This window comes from Struthio camelus, chromosome 2, assembly GCF_040807025.1.
Source record: "Struthio camelus isolate bStrCam1 chromosome 2, bStrCam1.hap1, whole genome shotgun sequence".
NCBI classification, from domain to species: domain Eukaryota; kingdom Metazoa; phylum Chordata; class Aves; order Struthioniformes; family Struthionidae; genus Struthio; species Struthio camelus.
The window spans coordinates 65,547,487-65,569,909 of NC_090943.1; the positions used below are offsets into that span (position 1 = coordinate 65,547,487).

Genomic DNA, 22,423 nt, shown 5'->3' on the forward strand with positions numbered 1-22,423 from the left:
CTCCCCTCTGTAGTGGGAGTGACACCATCAGGAAACGTTTCCAGTGGTTCCCTCTCTATATTGCACTTCTCTGGCCCATCCAGCTGGCTAAGTATGTCCAGTGCAGCAAGTCTTCCTGATGTGTTAGAGGGTGTCCTCAGTAAAGAGCAGCACGCATTGCGGTGTCATTGCGGCTCCAGCTGCGGAGCCGCTGTCGGACCAGGGCAGGCTGCCTGTGCCCCACCTAGAGGCACAGTCAGTGGCTCGACTGTGTGGGGCTGAGGGGACTTTCAGTCTCATCTCTTACAGTCATCCTCATGGAAGCAAGCACTCCTGTAGCAAACAAAGCATTTTTTTTGCATGTAGGTTTCCTGCTGCAGTCTTTCCTTCTTCAGGCTTTTCGTTTATATCTCTACCTTCTCCATAGCCCAACAAGTTTTCTACACTGGAGAAAAAATTGTTACTATGCCAGTAGCAAGGTGTTTGCGAAAATCCTATAGTCTGTTTTAGTCTAACAGCACACTTAACTTGCCAAGCGTATAGCCTTTTCTGTTCTAGCCGGGATGTAGCTTCTGCATTTCACTGATGTCTCTCTACTTCTAGGAGTTCCCGTTACGCAAATGCGAAATTATGTCCTTCTTCCATCTTTTTTTACAAGGTGATACAAATTTGCACTAAGCGTTTCTACTCTACTTAAACAGTCTGCTTGAGATATGCGAATATTTAATCTTTTATTTGTTCCCTTGAACAGACATTCTCATTTGTAAGTTGTTGCCCTCTCTGAAGTTAAACATGAATTGCTACATGAGATTTTCTTGACTTTTTCACCAGCTATTGGATATTGAAATTTAGACTGTTAAAAGTCATCTACAGTCACATCTTGAAGTAAATCCTGTGCATACCTTGAGACTAATTAAAAGTTGGTTTTCCCTTTAGGGGTTCCCTGATTAGTCCTTCCAAGGAGTTGTCCTGAAACTTTAGAAAGTTTACTTATCTTTGCTTTTCACATGCAGCTTTTCTTCTATTTCTTTTGTTACAAGAAACAAAGCAGTAACAGCATAAGACCAGACACCTTGAAAAAATAATCAGATCTTGAGACAAAGATATGAATAAACACAGTGGGATTTTCATTTGCAGTGTCTAGTTTTTTGGAGGATGAATGAAAGGTGAGAGAGGCTTGTTTTACTACTTACTAAGCTAGACTTTCCAAAACTCCTAGGGATTCCCATACTAACAGAAACTTCCAGTAAAAAACAGCACATGGATATGCATTCAAAAGAGCCAGAAATTTAAAGTGATATGTACCAAGTATATCAAACTAATAAACAACCCATTGCTATAGGTAAAACCTCTCTCCTAAGTATGCTCCCAAACACATCTACATCTTTAGTATACAGCACACCTCAAAGGTATTTTAAATTCTGTTCCCGCAGGGAGCTGAATGTTTCTGTTTAATAGAAAATACTCGGACAGTACTCAGTTTAAATAACCTTAGATATACAGTTAGAGGAAGTCATAGCCTGCCTTTGTGGAGGGTAGACCGGATTAAGTGTAGTCATACAAAACCCTGAAAACATTTTAGCTCTGACACTGCACATATTCTCCCACCTTGATCGCTACACCAATTTCAATAGCTATAATGATGTTTCATTGCACCAATAAAAAAAGTAGTTACAGGAAAAGAGATTATTAAAATAAGAAGGGATCAATTCACAATTTTTTTCATATCAAGCAATTAAGAACGTAGGATGGAAACAAATACAGTTCTGAAAATGAGAAGCATACTGAACACAGAGATAATACAATTTTGCTCCTGACACAACTTCTTCCCCCAAATAATATAACCTTTTTCTATACTGGGCCCTCCCATATTCCTGAGACAAATGAGAAAAATAGCATGGTTACAGTGCTTGAGGTAAATGTATGTCCACTCTAGAAGTTTAATCATCCTTTGTGGAAGGTTAAAAAATTAATTTCAATCTTTAAAACAAAAACAAAACAAAACTGCAGAATATATTTTAACTAAGGAAGAGGTTTGCTCTCCTTTTTTACTAGTAGAGCACGCACATATAAAGTAATTAATAATACATCTGTTGCAGTGCTGCCTACCTGAGACGTTCCCACAATCAGGAAGAACCTATATTTCACCTTTGGTTTAACTAGAGATCTAGCAATAGGGTCACAAAAGAATGGAGAATACCATGATGAAAAATAAATCCAATTTTTCTATACATGTAAGAATAGTGGCTAACTCATTGCACTGGGAAATACTGAAATGAAGAGTCCCCTACAGTCTTAGCTCTGCGCTCTTATACATACATTTTATGATAACGTACTCTGGACTTTCTGACAAGATTAGAGCACAATTCTCTTAATCAGTCCACTGATATTCAAAAAAAAAAAGAAAGAAAGAAAAAAAAGAAGAAAAAAGAAGAAAAAATGAAGGTTACTGCATGATTTCGTTACAAATTATTGATGTTAGTGCTGTACTACAGTTAAAGCATTTTCCTAATCACTGTAAGGAATATGTTGTTTTGGTAAGAGATTAGATGAGTTCAAACACAGACTTAGCTGTTTAAATAAATGGCTTATTCTGTAAAGTATACCTCAATTTCTAAAATAATTTTGTTGTCCTCTCTGCAGGTGTCTAAGCCTCAAAGCTACTTGTGTTAATTCTCTGAAACCCCTTGAAGTGACAGCATCTGCTCTTGTCAGGGCTGTCCTTAGCCTGCCTCAGTACTAAATAATGAATCTAACTCAATTTGTAACCTGTATTACACCAGCATAATCACATTTGCGCAAGGGCCAGGGGACAGACTGCATCACCGAAATGAGACCGACGGCTCAGTAGAGCCCGCAGGCCTTACCCTTTTCAGGTTGTGAGCTTCAAATTGGACTCAGTCATAGCGGCGAATACAAAGCAGCTAAAACGCTTGCGTCAAGTCATCTCCTGTATTACTTTCCTGAAATCAAGATCTATGTCAGGGAACGTGCATGAATCTTTATGATGCCCGAGAGCAATGATTCTCAACCTCTTCTACTGGAAAACCTCCTACACCTTTTGGGAAAGAAAAAGATGAAAAGATGTGGACGCATTTTGTATAGCTTTGCCATAAAGCTTTTTATTTGCAATTAATTAAAATGAGATAGAGTTTTTAATGTTCTCTTACTACTTTTATTTTCTCTTGCTGAGTTGTTTGCCAGCTTGCGCTCATGAGAATGTCTGTGGCTTAACAAAACTGCAATGGTTTACTAAACCCCCATTGAATATCTTAGGAAACAGTAATCATTCACAAATTGTGGGTTAAGAAACATCACCCTTGAGGTCTGCGTATGTCTCAGAGGATGCTTCTTCCAAACAGGAATCTGTTGTCAGGATCTTAGTGTTAACTCCTACTGAAAAGATGGCTCCTCTATCAGTTTAATTCAGATTTATTGTTTCCCGTGCGAGTTCAGATACAAACAGCCTGCTTCTTAATATCCTGTAGATCATCACTCAGAAGAGTCATTTCAGCTAGAATCAGAGAGATTTCACGCTGGGTCTTTGTTGAGCAGAAAACAGATCATGTGACAGCAGCATTGTACTGGATGAAGTTGTTGTAGCAGCTGGCCTATATAATAGTACAATATACTTCAATATATCAGTGCTGATATACAAAAGATAATGCAAAGCCCACAAGCCACTTACAAACATTCAAGTGAGCTACGCTTGAATGCAGTGGACCATACCTCTGAATTTAGTAGTGCATAATTTAAGTGATCTCCACATATGGGTCTCCTGCTCAACACTCACCTAATCCAGAGGTTTACATCAAGCCGCGATCACAGGGCCCAACTGAGAAAAGCATTTAAGCATGTGCTTAACCTCCACTTAATGTTTATAATTAATGAAATGAACATGACTTCAACACGTGCTTTAATTCAGCCCCTGCTGAACTAGGGGCCACATGAAGGGCTGCATACCGGCCACACTTGGAAATTGCTACTATGTAAATTGTGACAGTTTCAGTTGCTCATCACTTGAAGGGGCTGAGCATATTGTTTGCACAGTATGCCCTGCTTCACTATATCAAACTAAGTCTGTGCTTCAATTTCTGCACAAGTATTTTGCAAGAGACAAATTAACCAAAGTCTGAATCTGGAAATAAAAGGAGGAAACATAAGCAGAGGTCTAGGCGCACTGCTACAATTTGGCAATAGCTTCTACTGAGCAAAGCAATAAACTACTAGTGCTAAAAGATACTGACGGTAGAGAGGAATTCAAAGACGCTCTTTTTAAAAACAACGTCCCTTTCTTCTCCCTCCCCTGCCAAAAGACTGTTTGCCAAATTTATGTGAAAGCCAATTCTGTAATTGCCAGATTGCTGTAACGAGAGAGCCTGCTTCGCATCAAGCCCAGCAATGAACCCCTCCCTGATTCTCCACTCACCTCTAAAAGGAAAGCATTTCTATCAACTTCAGCATGATGATTCCCAATTTATTCAATATGAGAGGAGAATCAGGTATACAAAGCATCATATTTTGCTTGTATCTTCTTTTTGATCCCCTCCAGAATCACTTTGCTGATAAGAGAGACTGCATCAGCTTGGAGGCAACCAAGATCTCTTCATTAGGAAGGTTCTCTCTGCATTCACAAGTCTCTTCAGGCACAATTTCTTCTAATAAACTTTCTGCTTTGATGCTGAATCTCTCCCCTTAGCAAAGGATCAGTAAATGCAGGGAGACAAGGAATAAAGTGGAGTAAGGTGTTTCCTTAGCAATGTGCATATCTTTGTCACGAGAACAAAACAAAATAGCACCAAATTACTCCAGAACAAAAGAAATGGAAAGGCTTTTGAAATCTGCAAGCCAGAAAAGGGAGCACTAATATAGTGCATGAACTGCTGCTCAGCATGACAGAGAATTAACACACCTTTTGAATTAAGAGGCCAACCATAAGGATAATGAGATCTAGTTTAATCTAAGCTGACATGTTTTATGTATACAAATAAATGGAAGACCTCGCACAGGCCATATTAACTCAGACTGAGCCTGTGCTGCCTTTGAAAGCCTGTTTTGCACAGCTAAGCAAACAGAGGAGGAAAAACAACAGTTAAGTCACCCTTTGTAATGGTGTTGCTGAATGCATAAACAGAATATTTGATTTCCCCTTGCTACACACAGAAAAATTAACACAGAACGAATATTTATGAGGGGCAAGTTGTATTTTTTGTTAATGGATATAAGATGAGCAACAAAACACATTATCACTTCTCCACGCACTAACAACAAAGTTATAGTGCTGTACTTGGTATGTTGTTAAGCAGGAAAAAAAAAAAGAAAAAAAAAACAAAACAAAGAAAACCCTAGAGAAGAGAACTGTTTAAAATAAATAGTAAGATAAAAAAATTAGGACCTTATATAAGATATTACAAACTGGTATAATATAACACGAGGATTGTGGCACATCTCCGCTTCCACAGACACAGCCAGTACAATTAAGTTCATTTAGGCAGCCCTATGGACGCTTTGTTCCTCAGTCACAGTCTTACTGTATTGGAAAAGCAATCAACGTGATGCGCTCAGTTATCCCAAGGACTCACTAGTTCTAGATAGGCTAGAAAATAGCAGCATACCACACCTATGCAAAATGTTCTTTACCCTAGCCATCCTCACACTATGTAAAACCAGACACTAAAGACTAATAACAAGAAGAGTGAAATGATTTTATTTTTAAAAGGTTTGATGTATTTAAGCTTCTTTGACTTTTTGGCACTTACCCAAAGTGCCTATAAGCAACCTTAATCTGCTAAATATCCTGAAAAGAGTTCATAGAAACTTAAGGCACATTGGCCCTTTTGAAAATGTTACCACAGGAAAGAAAAGAAACAACTGCTGAGTGAGATATGACTTTTCTGAGAAAAAGAAAAAGGTAATATACTTCATAATAATGATATTTAGATATGGAAGTTGTTAAAAGTAAAAAGTATTACATTATAATTAGCAGTAAATATCAGTATCAAGTTATAAATAGCAGTTTATAAAGTTTGTAGGCCAGTTTAATATATTATTGCTAGCATATTATACCCCTTTATAAATCTATACAGATCACGGTCTATATCAAGTTTTGCAGAGGTATAATGCTTAGAAATGAGCAAACCATTTTATTACTGATGTTCAATCAAACAGAGTTTACTTGCTCCATGAAAAACCAAATGGTAAACCCTTGCTTTAACTTGAAATAATAAGATGGTGTTTTGAATTGACAGGAGGAGGAGATCTGATGAATAAGCAAATATTCTTTTGAATTACATATTTATTATAGCAGAGCCAAACTTCACAACTGTATCCAATCCAAGGCTGTTCTGTGTCAACACTTGAGGGATTACGAGCTTTAGCTACTGAGACAGAGACACGCTTGCTTCTGCTGGACTACTGTGGAAACTGTAACCTCTGGAAAGAGTGGACTGATAACAAGAAAGAATGATACCTACAGCTGCCACAGATAGATCAGCTATAGCTCACCTGTTAGAGGTAACAAATTCCTGCCTGACAAAGTATGATCTTGCTAATATTTAGGGTAAATTGCAGATGCTCTTTCCTTTGCCAAAGTAGCGAGGAGGGGAGACTTTTGTTTGTTGAAGAGCACATCATTTAATTCATTGTTTTTAAATTTGTTTTAGGTGTAAATTAGGACCTGAAGAGTAAAGGTATACCTTTGTGACAGAGGCAAGTTGGAATTCAAGTGTTAAGAGATTATAACATTGCAGGATTAAATGTAACTACGAATTCACTTGCATGTATTCAACTGTCTAATACAACTTGAACTCCCTTTAAAATACCATCTTTGCTTTGAAGTGCAACCAACTACTCAAATGAGTTGCTCCCCCTTCAAAGAACTGCCTCCTACGCTTCCAAAATGCCTCAAGATTACAGTTATTTTCCTGCATCCATAAATGTTTAAAATGACTCTTCACATGAGTGAAGAACGTTCACGGAACCCATTCTAATATTCTAGCTAGCCTGCCTATCAACCCCTCTGTTAGGGATGAGATCATTTACTCATCTCAGAAATAGCCTATCTGAAACAATAAATCCATTGATGAATTAAAACTCAGTACTTACAAAGAATGGGATAAGACCAGCAGCTTTGTCTTCCTCCAGAACTTTCTTTAGGGCTGAACCACAAACAGTAAATTCTTCATCTGAAGAAACATTTTTTATCTTCACACCACCAATTAATGCAGCCCTTTCCACAGATGAATGGGCCTGCAAGGAAGTGGATAAGTTTTCAGACAGACACCTTTTATTGGCATATAAGAAATTCATTTGAATTTGAAGAAAAAAAAAAAAGAATAATTTCATTCAAATAAAGCAACATCTGAGATCCCAGGGCTATTGCTGGTATGTAACAAACATTATAAAGCTCTCTCTGTCTCTCATACTCATTCACACTCATATCCCTACTTCCAATAGTAACTCTGAAGTATTCCTGAAATCATTGCTAAGGTCTCATTCAGACAAGAGTTCAATTAACCTTAATGAGAGCTTTAATTAACATGCTTACAGAATTAGGTAGGATTGATTAAGAGCTTCGGGATGTGGCTTCAAATCAACGAAAAAACCCACAGACAATTAGCCTGCCTGGTAATAATTCAGTCGCTCCAGAGAATATTTTTACAGTGTGCAGGTTTGCTGAATCATAAAAAAACATATGTCACAGTAGAGTATAGATTGAAATATTTTTGCACATTACTATTTTGTTTTAGATTACCTACTGAATAAACTGCAGTCCAATTCATTCATTTTGTTAAGGATTGCATTCCCAATGAGTTATTTTACTTGTAAGTCCTTTTATTTGGATACCACTTAGATAATTTTTTAGAACATAAAGCATTTTTCCATAAAGAAAAACAAAGATATTACTATGGAATTCCTTAATCCTTATCGCTAGGAATTCCTCCTCTAAAATAGAGAAGTACAGTATAATAATAATTCTGTTAATAATAAAAGGTCAGTTTTGCCACAAAATACTCTCTTTTAAGGCATGACTAAACACACAAAAAAGCTATTTTACCTTTCATCTTACAAGATTTCTTTAATCATCATTGATTTGAAAGAGAAAAATTCCCCACCTCTTCATATCCTGACTGTTCTCACTTAAAATCTCCATGCCATCCTTGTTGGTTCTTGCTAGTGCCTACACGAGCACTTATTAATTATATTATAATTTAGCATATAATCATTGAAAAGATTAATCTAAACTAGTGGTTCAACAAGACCAGATGAAGATGAAGTTTCTGCCTTTCAACTTCACATATCCCTGAAATGACTCTTTTAAAAGCAGATTTACTATCAGCTTGTATCTCAGTAGTGCCTCTTGTCAAAGTACCTTGGTAAACCAATTATGCATGAACTTGAGAAAACTTGGAAGTCTAGTTATGAAACTTAACTGCCTTTGAAGTGGAACACAATGTGTTCACCATAGCAGTGCCATCCTTCATTCAAGTGTACAATGGAAAGAGGTGTTGCATAACCAATTTATACGAGGGAAGAGCTGTAAATGAGCAAACCACAGTAATACACTGAGATTATTTGCTCCCCAGAACCAAAGAATTGTTTCCCCAAGCCTCAGGAAAAAATTAACATAGCTATTTCATAACTGCAACCTCTCCTAATCTTAGGGTTAAAACCGCAAAGGTGCTTTTGCATTACAACAAATCTTTAGTGCCCTGTTGTCTTGTGGAATTCTTAATCCTCAGCAAAGTGCTCAGGAATCTCCCACCATCCTGGAAGACAGCAAGACACTGAACAGAAATCAGTGGTATGAGTGGGCAGCTGCTTAAGGTAGCCAGAGGAAAAGGCATAGAAGGACTGATGAAGGGAAAATTCATCAATGTGAGAATTGATGAGAACATTTCAGAATATCAAACAACTACCCCAACTTCCGTCCTGGTCCCAAACAGTCAGATCTCTGCTGCCAGGGGTAGACGGACGCTCCTCTCAGCTCCAAGGTCTCAGGTGCAGTGTCTCTTCCAAGAGGAGCCTCAGCCAGGATAGCCCAGGCACTAAAACAGGCAGGCATCCTTTTCCATTGTCTCCAAACCCTCAGTTAGTCACTGGGGAAAGCCTCATTCCCAGTTCTGCTCTGTACTCATTGATACAGAGAGAATAATATCAATGGGATAAAGACTCTCCCGAAATGTCTAGAAGCTATGGTGACCTCCCAGGATACGGGAGGTCTGGGGTTAGCTCTCTGCTCCAGGTCTCCCTACTAGACAAGTTTTTACTTGCCTCCTAACCCATTCTTGCATTGTGTTGCTCTGTCAGTGCATGTCAGTTTTCTCTTCCATGGGATGGCTTAGGCTGTCTTTCTTTCATGGATTACTGTATGTGAGTCACACAGGTCCATTCTTAATGCAGAAGGACCAGTGAGTTCAGCAACAATCTGCTTTGAAAGGTCAGCAATACCTTAAGGGCAATCTTTCTGTAAACAGAAAATCCTCTGACCTTCAGCGGGAACGGAGGCCTGTCAGTCCTCATTTCAGGTCAGCCACTTATAGGGGGAAAAAGGAAAACAAATAACAGGGCTATGTGCATCACTGGGTCAGAGTTAGAGCTCTGGGATCAGCAGTCTGCACAACACAGAGCCTAGGCTTCTAGACACAAAAAGGACAAATACTATTTGCGTCTTTTGAAAACAGTCATCTTTCCTGATACTTTCTTATCATGACTGTTCTCACTCATATTCTTGTTCTACAAGCGTAGTCCCTTTTCCCACCAGCAAAGAGCAAGAGTACTTTCAAATTGCTCTCCTTCCTAACAAACTTAGTAGTAAATCAAGGCAAACTTGAAACCTGTCCCGTTTATGCTGCATAATTAGATATTATTTTGAACTGAACACCAAGTACTAAGAAAGCTCCTTTTATCTCACTGACATTTAGATAAGAAAATGTTACAGCTCTGGAGAGAAGCAACATTGCTTGGCCCTTCAGCAGGATTAGAGTTTTAGAAATGCAAGAGCAACAGAACTCACAAGACTAAAATTTGCTCCCATTAACAGTAAAAGCCTCTCATGGTCCCAGCCTGCTGAGAATTCAGCCCGATTCGGTCTGCCAAATACCACTCACAGTTAGAAATCAAGGATTAAGTTTTCTTAGAAGATTTCTCAGCTGGAGTGATACATGCATATTTTAGGAGTTTTTTTTTTTCTTTAAGACTGCTTTGGACTTCTTCAAATATTATGATCCATCATCTGCTTTATATTCAGGCAGTAGGTTTGTGTGTGTGCATGCACTCACACGCATGCATGCATACAAGGGGCAGATATACGTGTGTATGTTTGCATGTGTGTACACAGGGGAAAAACACGTGTGCACACATGGAGATACACACCCAGATCGGACAACACGTGATCTAGATTTATTGAACACAGTTGAAATTAACACCTTACTCAAGTATATTTACTTCAAATGGGCTTCTTTGCAGAGAAGAAGCAATACTCATATGACACTGACCTCTGGATATTTATTCTATGTATTGTGGTAGCACACATGAGACTCCAAACCAGTTATGCTGCACAAAAAGAATGAAAAAAGCAAAACCAAACAGTCCTGGCTCCAAAGAGCTTATACCTGCCTAGTGAGAGGGTTGCAATTAATAAGTACCAACCCCATGCTTCCAGGTCTACATTTTTGAGAGGTATTCACCTGATCAGAAGCATACGCCACCAGCCTGCCCAAGACTTCTGCTTCTGTTAGTTCAGGCTTTTCTGACTGCACTCGTCTGATAGTTTTTGTTCTTGCAGCAAGCAGTGACATCAGTGTGGCTTCACTGGCACTTCCCTGTGGGATAAATCAAAAGAAGGTTCAACAGGAGGTTCCAGAAGAAAACCAATATTTTCTTCTGCATGAATTTGAGAAATTGATAACTGAAACTGCATGAGAGAAACTGCACAAACTCACGGTTTTTAAGAGTACATGTGACAGCAAGGGAGGAATCCCTGTTTAATCTCTTTTTCCTCCCTCTTGTGCCTCTGTTTGTTTGTTCTCTTCAGTTTAGGATCAGCCTTGCAATCAAACCATAAAAATGGGCTCATAGACCTAAGAGTATGGGAAAAGGCTCTCCAGAGTCAGATACCAATCATTTGTTAACCAGGAACAATTGTGGAGTAACTGTTGATTTCTTTTACTTTAGGTTTCCAATCATTTAACTTCAATTAGAATCTTACTCTCAGCTCTTATTTCTTTCAGGCAACATCTGTAACTATAAAGCTTATTTAATCTTTAGAGTTACTCTGCACAAAAGTCCATTATTGTGGCCAAAAGAGAAAGGCACTGAGAAAACATAAAAGCTGTGACTCAAAATAGCTGACTACTTTTCAAAGTATTAGTTACCCACCTTCTCTTCATCCAAAATACACAGATAAAAGGAACAATCACATAGTATTTTTTAAATTGCAGTTTGACTCACAAAATATAGGGGTTTTAATTGTGCCTTGGATATTCTGTGACTATAAAGAGGGGAATTTTTTATATCTATTGATCTGTAAATTTCACAAGAGAATACTTGTTCCCGCAATTTTTTTTTGGTATGTTTTTCCTCTAGTGCAGGCAGATGAAACATGCTGTAAACTGGTCTTTTAAACTGTAACAGTTTTTAAACACATGTTCAGAAATTTCAATGTTCTTGGGTGTCCATAAGCAACAAAGAGATTTTAGGGACTTTTAAAGTTGAGCAATTGTCATGTGAATCTTCCCCTGCCAAGTAGATAACACTGCAATGAATACTGTTGCTTATGCTAATAAACATGTCTCCAAAATATCCCCAGCGTCAACAAGCTAATTTTGTGGTGATTTTCCTTATTCTGTACCAGAATTCGAGCCTCTCTCTACTGAAGACCAGAGCACTTACTATTTACAACAAATATTTAAATATTTAAGAAGTCTATTTCTTTCCTGGAGATGGGCCTGATCCTAAAGGTTTCATGCATTCTTGGTCATGTGAATGATCTCAGTAAACTCAGATTTTCTCCTAATGAACACTGAAGTTAGCTGAGCTATTCATCCAAGACAGAGGTGCCTTCTAGACATGTCAACATCTCAACAGTGAGTAAGCCCATTCCAGCTGAAATTTAACAGCCTCATGAATGGATTAAGTACGAGAAAGAACAGTGCCTAAACGTTTACTAAATGCACTGCCACAGTGAAGATATTTTATCTGCCTTTCCATGGGTGTGAGATTTGAGGAATGTAGATCCCAGGGTCAGTAGCAGAGCCCAAAGACAAGCAGGAGACAGTTTTGTGCACTCCTGGCTGCCACGAACACATCATTATGGCAGCTGAGGGAAACCTCAGAGATGCAGAATAGCAGAGGAAGACAAATTTCCCTCTTAGGTCAAGTAAAGTAGCATTTACATGTGGAGGCCGTTGGTCATCCAGACTGATGCCTAGTCAGCATACACAGCAGCTCTTGCACGAGTTTCCCTGCATGGAAACAAGGAGGAACAGGAAAGGGCTTGCTGTTCAGCTGAATCTTACTTGATACAGAGTTCAGGCCTTAGGATGCCTGAACCCAGCAATTAGGAAAAGGATTCAGATGTCTCAGTATAGACACAGGTTCTTTTTCACCTTGCCTCAGTTTCCATTAGTCACCTGTCTTATGCTAAAGCTGACAGTGTTTGCAGAACCTGGCTCATAAGGCTATTCTCTTCACTTGGCACCAAAGTCTTGCACTGAATATTTTGGAGGAAAAAACGCCTTGGCTCTTGAATTGCTCTTGAATTACTCAGCTTACTGACAACAAACATGAATTAGGAGCATGTCTTGCCAAACCAGTGATAGGCTGAGTCTCATTTTGTTTCACTCTTAAAATACTTTTTCTTTGCAGAGCAAGAGAACCCTTTTAAAATTCAAAGTAGGTGAATTTTTCAGCATTTTATCTGGAATGAACAGCTATGTGCTATGTTCAGACAAGCTTCAGAAAGAAAGTTGCCTTCTCACTCATTTTTAAAAGATATTTTTTTCCCCTCTTGAATGCTGTACTCTGGATTAAGTGAAGGATGATGATACCTTTCCTTTTACTGCAAGCAAACAAAGGTTGCCATGGCAAGCAGGCTCAAGAGGCGGAAGAAATATCAGTGAGAGCTGATGCTCATGTCCACCAGAGCTCTGAACTGAAATTTTCTTTCATCTTTTGCCATTTTCAAGTGTCATCCTGCACACAACAAAGTGCTTCATATTGACATAGACTTTCAAATGTAATTAAGAGCCAATTTTCACAGGCTCAGTTTCACCCAATACAATAATTACTTGGTATTTACCAAGGGAATGACTGGCAGTTACACACACTCATGCCATCTTTGTCTCACCCTCTCTTACGTGTATCATTATTGTTTCAAGAACAAGATGTGAAGATCTGCAGCACAAATGGCTTCATCATAAGCAGGAGCACAGAGCACGCTTTCGATTCTTGAAGCCGACTGGTATCTGATGAAAATTATGGGCAATCCAGGGTTGTCAGCCTGGAAGGGCAATATTTCCTGCTGATAACCATCAGGCATAATTGCTTGCTTTCATTGGGATAAAATACATACTGCTGAGACACATGACAAAAGCTTGATTTTTTGAATTCAAAAAACCTAGAGTCACTGTGATGAAAAAGGTCCTAACAGCCAGCAGGATAAGTAAGGAGTTACTCTGGATACATGCTGGTTTAAGTGGAGCAAAAGTTTGCATTAGGTCATCATAGCAGTCAGATTAAGTTCACACTTGCCTGGGAAAATGTGGGGCAAAGTTCATTGCAATACGCTGTAGACATATGCAGCTGAGATCAGTGAAAGAAGCCCCCGCTTTCGGCATGTAATTCAAATACATTATGGAGGTCTACTTTAGGATAAAATGGATTGTGCCTGGTCTCCAGCGACTGGACTCCAGAGGTTGTCAAAGGAGCACATACAGTTATAAAATTTAGTCTTCATCACTGTAGTGATCTGTTTTAATTAAATGAATAGTTGTGACCAGAGTCCAGTGCATTTGCAGAAAGACCGCACACCACTACAGCCACATCTAAAACACAATATGACTTTATTAGGTATGCAAATTTGTCCATTGACAATGTATTCGTTACTGTATGGATTTTGCTCTGTTCAGAAATTGCAAGCTTTCATTAAGCAGTCAACTTTCCAACAGTTTTGTGACTTTTTTCTATTTTGGGTACTGCAGTTCAGTCTGTAAATTGTATTATCTAAATCCTTCAGGTTCCAATTTTAAGCAGCTTCATTTTATCATAACATGCCAGCATTTTGTTTTGTTATAGAAGGAAAACTTCTTAAAATTATGCCATCTTCTTTAACAAAGACTGATAGACTTTCTACTGCATTACATTTTCCCAACTTATGGTAGATTCTCAGCTATTTTGTTATCCATTGCTTGATCTCTGACACTTTTTTATTTCCCTGGCAAAAGGAGGGTTGTTTTGGAAAGTGACTGAAGTAAATACTTGAACATGACTAAGGTGAACTTCATGGAAGCCTTTCTAATCTCTTTTCCTGGTGCTCTGATGTCTGAAGTCACTATTCAAAATCCTCAGATATTTTCTATTTGAGAAGTTATGTTCTATTTTCAGCCATGCATCATTGCTGAAGAGTGTTGATAAGCCTCTCTGTGCTTACTTCACTTGATCAACAAATTAAGAGTTTTCATTCTGCTGGATCTTTTAACATTATGATTTGAATGTTAAGCCTAAATTGGGCTGTAAAGTTTGACTATTAACACTTTCTTCACCCAGAAGAGAGTTTGAGAGTCAAACTCTGTTTTTTTCTGGAAAAAAAAGCATTACATTTATGAGTAGTTGTACTCACCCATGGATACTGTCACAGCATATCAGTCTTTCTGAAAATCTGAAAGGAACCTAAGCTGCAGGAAAAACATATCTTCCCTTTTACCAAAGTAGAACCATAAATTCACCACATACTCTGTTTTCATGTCCTGTCTTACCTGAATGACTCCTCCACCTCGTCCATCCTTCCCAGCTAAAAACTCTTCAGGCAAATTAATCATCTTCCCTAGCCAATCCAGCACAACAGTCTCCAGCTCCGTGCAAGCTGGACTTGCAGCCTGTGTTGAACGATAAAACAAAGAAAATGACCTCACTAGACCATGAAGAGGGAGAGGCTCCACCGGAGCAAGGGCATCTCCCTCTCTGTCTTTGGCTAGGAGACAGAGACTAGCTGACTAACTTCACTGGCTAAATTAGGAACATGAAGATCATTCTGTGCATGGTATTCCTCATATATGTTAAAAAATTGCCACACAGGACCTCACACAGACCCGTAACTGTCAAATGTCAAACCCAGGATTTGCACCTTGCATATTTTTTTCACATCAAGTAGCAAACTCTTTTGAGAAGAGCTCATCTGAAATGAATGTTTTGTTTTTCAATATAATTTTCCATCAATGCAAATGATAAGAGAAATCCTAACACTGGGTAGTAGGCAACAGTCACATTATTTATCAGTAAGCTTGCACTCACTTCTTAGGATTATTATGGGTCCAGTTAAGAAATGCAAGTGCATAGGTACTGTCACTACCAGTTCTAAATGCTGGCAATTCTTCAACGACAAAACTTCTAAGAGGAAACAGACTTTTATTACTGGAGATGTTCAGGGCTTCTATGTGAAAACACTTAATTATACAGGTAAATTTACCTATAATAGTCCTGTGACTTCACTGCTATTCATCAACAGTTTCTTTGAAGAATGTTACTGAAATGCTTAATATCTTGGCAAGGTGAAGCACCAATACCACAGAGCAGTATATACTACCAATAAACTTACCCAAGAGAAGCCCACACATCCTATTCCACCACACAACATATCTGCAAGAAGAGCTGGGAAGGAACTGGCTGCAGGGAAGTAGGCAAAAAAGTACGGACTGTGCCAATGTGTCACCTATATTAGGGGAAAAAACAGTCATTTTTAACTACTACAGGAAACAAACTGTCATGAAATCATGAAAGAATTTGAAGGAGGTGACCTGGAGTCAACAGTTCTCCACAATATAGCTGTAACATGGGATCTCAGTTTTCAGAGGTCTGCCTTGTTTTTTTTCTCAATTTTTTTATCTCTCTTCTTCCCAGATTAGAACGAAAAAGCTAAACCGAATTTAGTTCTTACAACCCTCAACACCCCTAGAAACTGGAGTTCTACATTTGTCTGCCTAGAGGACAGGAATTGCATGGGCAGTGGCAGTGGGTGTTTTGGTGTAGGACACTGAGCTTGCACCTCTGCTTTCAGGGACTCTCCATGTTATTTCTTTGATCTCTGTCATGGGATTGAATTAGCAAGGGTGTCTTAGTGAGTAGCGGTCTAAACGCTTCCTCTATCCTGTCCATAGCGCTCTCTTGCCCACGTTCCAGAGTTACTTGTTTAAATTCAGACAACAAATCCGGCCAAACAGTCCCTCACCACAAAATGAAACAATCCTTTCAGTGTCCAATACTTTCTGTGGAAAATTACACTATCCTCTCCTATAATAAATTGTGATTTGTGAACAGTTCCCATTTGTATGAACTATTAGGAGAGAACACCACAATAACTGCACAAAAACTAGCGCATTAGCTTGCAGCAACAATATTAAGAATCATCTTGTGCAACCTCTATGCAGTTTTTAAGAATCTGTGAGATACTTGATAGTGCTCCACAATCTGAATCTAATAACATCTGAAAACAGGAAATGTACTGACACATTGCTATACTCACTGGAAATAATGTGATATGTTTAGTAAAAATAGTGCTGACGCTGAAGATAAAAGGCAATTTTAAGAAAAAATATGCTTCTAGAGGATTAGATGGACTATAAGCAAGAATTCAGCAGAATGCCTATAAAATCTTTCCTTGGCTGGAAATCCAGACGCCTCTGAGTTACTGAAGCCTCAGCTCTTCTTGTACTCTTTCTTTAATACTGGAGTTCTTCTGTTATAACTGGAGGATGGTAAGAGCATGCATTCTCTCCTGTCTGAGCTCAGTCTCTTCCTTGCTGTTTTGTTCTGCATTCCCATCTCAGATGAATTTTATTCTTCCCACTCCCCTCTCTCCTAGCCTGTGACAAGGCTTCTGGTTCTGGAGCTAGCTCAGGGATCTCCGTAGTGCACTCCTCTGCATGCTGCAACTACCCCTTGTGTTTCCTCTTCAAACCTTTTCCATGCCCAACTCTTTCTTAAGGAATATGCCCCATGATAAGGGAAGTCTGTCTTAACTCTTGCATACCTAATGAATCAGATAAAACTTTCTCTGCTGCAGAGAATAATCTTTCAGATGCCCTGTCTCTTTCAAATCAAACCAGCTCCAGCCCAGCACAATTTTCCACTCTCTAAACTAGCCCTGTCCATGATAAATTCAAGATTTCACTCTCATTGGTCACTGGGTGCAAACTTTCTCAAATAAGGTATCCAAAAGCAAACGACTGCTAACACTTTTGGCTTCTTTCTTGCATATGGTCAGGATCTCTCCTTCTTCTGCAACGACCTTTTAGAGCACTAATGGCAAAGCCTTTATTTTTGATTTGCCATGTGAAAGCAAAGAGTACTTTATTGTCTCGTGACATCTGAATTTGTTTCCTTCCTTCCCCACCACCCTTCTCTGCCGCTTTAGGATTTCTGAGTAAGCTTGGGTTGTCTTTGGGATCAAGATGACCCAGTAGTGGAGGCATTTTGCTAAAAGACAAAGATCACTATGTCAAAGGAGTCATTTAAATATGGAAAACACCTACATTGACAACTAATACCTTCTCTGCTGGATATTATTTTTTATTAAGTAAAATATGACTGTGATAAAATATTCCAGAATCAAACTATCTTAAAAAAAAAATCTTAAACCTAAGCTTTTAGCCCAGGCAGAGATAAGCTTTTTACTAAGAAACAGGAAGAGCATCAGCTATGAGTTTTAAAGATATTGGAGAGACACAAAAGTGTATTTCTCTGTATGCCATCTTTCACACAACAGAAAAAAAAAAAAAACCAGGGTGGGACATAACTCTTCACTGGAAGATACTAAACAGCTAAAAAAGCCCAAAAACCAGCAGTCCCTGATAGGACCCACATGCACAGATTTTCACTGACATCCATAATCATCCAGGGCTACCGTTGTTCATCTCCCCAGCTATAACCCTCTGCGATCTGTAAGACTTGTGACATTCATCTTGGGGTAATCAAGTTAAACTGCCTACTTGCTGGGAGCCATTTGTTTGATGAAACACAGCAGATTCTAGTTGCACCACTCACACAAAGCAGAAAAAGGCCAAAAGCCCCAGGGCAAGTGCAGCTGGTTCTTCTCTCCTCCTGCCTCCCCTTCCCCCTTCTCTTAATGCAGCTGTAGAACTCATTTCTTTTGCCATATTGGAACAGACACACATATGCAAATACTGCAGAGAGCATGACATGATGATGCTTGTTTATTCAGCCCTCTGCTGATAAACAACGATAGACAAGTGTCTTGGGTTCAATAATTCCCACTCTAATGCCTCTCAGAGACATTTTATTTCCCAGATTTCATCTAAGGATGCCTTTCTGCGACTTGTTTAGTCTGAAAAAGGGTCTCTTCCTTTACCACACATCAGGGATAGGTACTTGAGCTGAAAGTTTACAGCTTAATGCTAATGTGAGATGGCAAATTAGCCTCTTCAATACTGCTACTGACAACCACAACTGAACTTGACTATTTTTGGCTCTAGAAAAGGAGATGTATCTCCAGAGAGCAAAGCAAGCGTGAGAGACAAAGTTGACTGCCACTAATATTTTTGTATCCAGATTCCTTCCACCAAGGAAAGGAGAAGGAGGAGTTCAGAAGGAACTGAGATCGGAGGAAGGAGATCGGAGTTCAGCAGTTGTTCCCTCAGTCCCCGTGCTAATACTAGAAACTTACAACCATCATGGTCATTATCATATAGCGGACTGCCCTTTGAAGGTCTACATCCAGTTTCACATGAAGTTTGCATAAATAAGTTTTACCAGTATGAACTCACGAATGCTTGTTTTCCTGTTAGGTAAAGACAGAATGCAATGGATACTGCATTATTGCTTGAGACAATTAATTTATCCTTGCTCTTCCGAATTTGTTGAAGGAAAAGCATTTTCACTTTTTAAGCCATCAAATAAGTAGCAAATATGTGAACACAGCCACCACAGTATATATATCAAAATGAAGGAATAAAGAATCACTTATGGGACACTACCAGCCTTGACAAAGTGAGGTGGTGTGACCTCCTTCATCTTACCTATTCTCTTTGAAGAAGCCCAGTTCCTCATTTATAAAATACAGATAAGAGTTTCCCCTGTGAAATACTGAAAAGCACTGTAGCAGAAAATTACTAAGTGCTACCTATAATTGTTTATATTGTCAGGAAAAGTGTGAAAATTAATATTGTCAAGTGAAGAAGATTAAGGGAAAATATAACAGGGGACACTTATATTCACTCTATAGTGAATTTTAAAAGTCCCTAAAATCAACTACGAATAATTTTACAGGTCTCTAAAACAAATGTGAACAAGTCTTCCTATGCTAAGACAGATTTTCCTATAACCCTGTTTCCGTGTGTTTGCACAGTACTATCATTTTCACACTTCACTTTCTGTGAGCACAGCTCACAGAAGCAGCCAACAGAGGCAGCAGCTAGTGCAGCTCTATGCACAGCAGAGTACACACAAGAGGAGCGGAAACTCTGCTGAGGATAGCATACGTGGGTTCTGCAGTGGTGGTGACATGCTGCAGGTCCCCAGCAGCGACGGAAGCAACTATCCATCCCGGGCACATCAGAGGCCTCGACCCACACTGAGCTTCCAAGGGAGGAGGCAGCTTGCAGTTCTGGGGTCGTAGGGGTGCCTGCAGCCTCCTGCCGAGGCTGGAGCACGAGAGACAATCTCCTAGCCTGCAGGACGTGTGCTGGCGGAGGATCTGTGTCGCCATGAAAAGGAGCTGCAGGAGGTCAGCAGATTGCACAGCACTGGAGATGACAAAAATGATTGACTGGATCTTCTGTGAGACACTATACAAGATATCTCAGATACAAGAGCCTGAACGCCCAAATGTACCAAAGGAGGGACAGGTAGAGGCTGTGCTTATCAGTTGGGAAATGGAGACTCCCATGACAACAAAGGCTGGAGGCTTGTGACTGCTGATACAAGGAGGATAACTCCTGCTCCACCTGCAGATCTGCACCTACAGAATGGACGCAATGGCCTGGCTGCAGATGAGGGGCTAGGAGCTGTGTCCAACAAAGAGACTGAGCCAGCTGAGCCTGAGCCATGCAGCAGCACCAGGAGGAAGCAGTGAGTGGTAGCGGTGGGAGATTCCCTACAACAGGCGATGGAGGCCCCATCTGCTGACTTGAGCTGCTGTCTAGGGACTTTTGCTGCTTGCTGGTGCTTCAGATCCAGAACATTGTTGAGAGCCTACTGAAGCTTGCTGGGCCCTCACACTGTTACCCTCCTGCTGCTCTTCCATGAGGGCACCAACAGGAGTGCCAGGGGCGACGTGGAGCATAATAAGCGTGACTACATGGCTCTGGGGACAATGGTCAAGAGTATGGGGCCCAGCTGGTTTTCTCCTCAATCCTGCCAGCAAGGGAAAGGGCTTGAGGAGGAGTGGACAGGTTCTGCAAGTCAGCAATTGGTTGTGCAGCTGGTGTTGAAAGCAGGGATTTGTTTTTTGCAACCATGGGACCAGCTTTGAGAATTGACTGCTAGGAAGAGACAGCATCCACCTGAATAAGTGGGGAAAAAGCATCTTTGCCAGTAGGCTGGCCAGCCTAGTAAGGAGAACTTTAAATTACAAATGAATGGGAAGGGAGATGACAACCTACAATCACTCAAGCGAGGAAATGGTGAACTGGATTGGCAAGCAAAGGCTGTAAGGTGATACGGACAAGACAGACCTTGAAAACAACAAGACAGGGATGAAGGGAAGCCACCCTAACTGCATGCACATAATTAACGAAGTGCTGAGAGAACAGCATTATGGGGGAAGCTCTCATACCTGTTTTGAGAAATAGCATGAGTTGGTGCCTCTCTAAAGTGTCTGTAGGCTAATGCACACAGCATATGAAACAAACAGGAGGAATTAGAAGTCTGTGTGCAGCTGCAGGTCTACAATCTCATTAGGATCACAGAGACTTGGTAAGCTATCTCACACGACTGGAGTGACGCGATGGATGGATACAGGCTCTTTAGGTAGAACAGGGTGGAAAGGCAATGCTTATAAACAAGGGAGAACTGGTTGGAGATATGAAAGTCAGAGGCAACCTTGGCTGCAGTGACCATGAGATGGTGGAATGCAGGATCCTGCAAGAAGGCAGCTAGACACAAAGCAGGATCACAACCCTTGACTTGAGGAGAGCAGACTTTGGCCTCTCCAGGGCTCTACTTGGAAGGAACCCACAGGATAATGTCCTGGAGAGAAGAAGGGTTCGGGAGAGTGGTTGACTTTCAAGGATCACCTCCTCAAAGCTCAAGAATGGTCCGTCCCCACCTGCACGAATTCAAGCAAGAGTGGCACGAGCCCTGCATGGATGAACAAGGAGCTCCTGAACAAAACCCAAAAGTTGAAAGGAAGCATATAAGAAAGAGAAGGAAGGAGGGTCAGGTGACCCAGGAGAGGAGGATTATAGAAACATTATCGGAGCATGCAGGGATGGAGTTAGGAAAGCCAAAGCCCATCTGAAGTAGAATTCGGTAAGGGATGTGAAGGGCAACCAGAAAGGCTTCTACAGGTGTATCAGCAGTGAAAGGAAACTAGGGAAAATGTGGGCCTACTGATGAATGGGGTCGTAGACTTGGTGACAAAGGACACGGAAAAGGCCAAGGTGCTCAATGTCTTTTTCACTTAGGTAAGATTTGCCTTCAGGAATCCCAGACTCCCCAGACTTGTGGGGAAGTCTGGAACAAGGAAAACTTACTCTGGAGGAGGATCAGGTTAAAGAGCATTTAAGGAAACTGGACACACATAAGTCCATGGAACCCGACGGAATGCACCTTCATGCGCTGGAGCAGTTGGCTCACGTCACTGTGAGGCCACTTTCAAACATCTGTGGAAGGTCATGAGAATTAGGGCAGGTTCTCAAGGACTGGAACAAAGCCAACGTCACTCCCGTCTTCAAGGACAAGAAGGACGATCTGGGGAACTACGAGCCAGTGAGCCTCACCTTGATCCCAGGGAAGATGATGGAGCCTGGAAGCCATTTCCAATCATTAAAGACAAGAAGGTTACTGGGAGTAGTCAGTGTGGATTTATGAAGGGCAAATCATCTCTGACCAACCTTAGTCTTCTACACTATGCTGATTGGCTCGGTGGAGAAAGGCAGAGCACTGGATGTTGCTTATTTTGTCTTTAATAGTAGGGCCTGGAGCGCACCTCCCTTCTAGGAGTCTAGCTGGCTAAGTTAAAGATTTTAGCTGGCTGAGTGCAAGGTCAGCT

General features: G+C 40.3%; 1 protein-coding gene across 6 annotated transcripts in view; it reads right to left on the reverse strand.

Moving 5' to 3' along the window:
- DDC (dopa decarboxylase) overlaps positions 1 to 22,423 on the reverse strand; it is an 80,104-nt gene that overhangs the window by 32,037 nt on the left and 25,644 nt on the right. For all 6 annotated transcript variants that reach the window (XM_009681922.2, XM_009681921.2, XM_009681918.2 and 3 more), the window contains 4 exons: positions 15,794 to 15,907; positions 14,955 to 15,074; positions 10,668 to 10,802; positions 7,084 to 7,227 (listed from right to left, as the gene is read on the reverse strand). In XM_009681922.2, coding sequence (XP_009680217.1) covers positions 7,084 to 7,227; positions 10,668 to 10,802; positions 14,955 to 15,074; positions 15,794 to 15,832 — 438 coding nt within the window. In that variant the 5' untranslated portion in view covers positions 15,833 to 15,907. The remainder of the gene's footprint in view (positions 1 to 7,083; positions 7,228 to 10,667; positions 10,803 to 14,954; positions 15,075 to 15,793; positions 15,908 to 22,423) is intronic.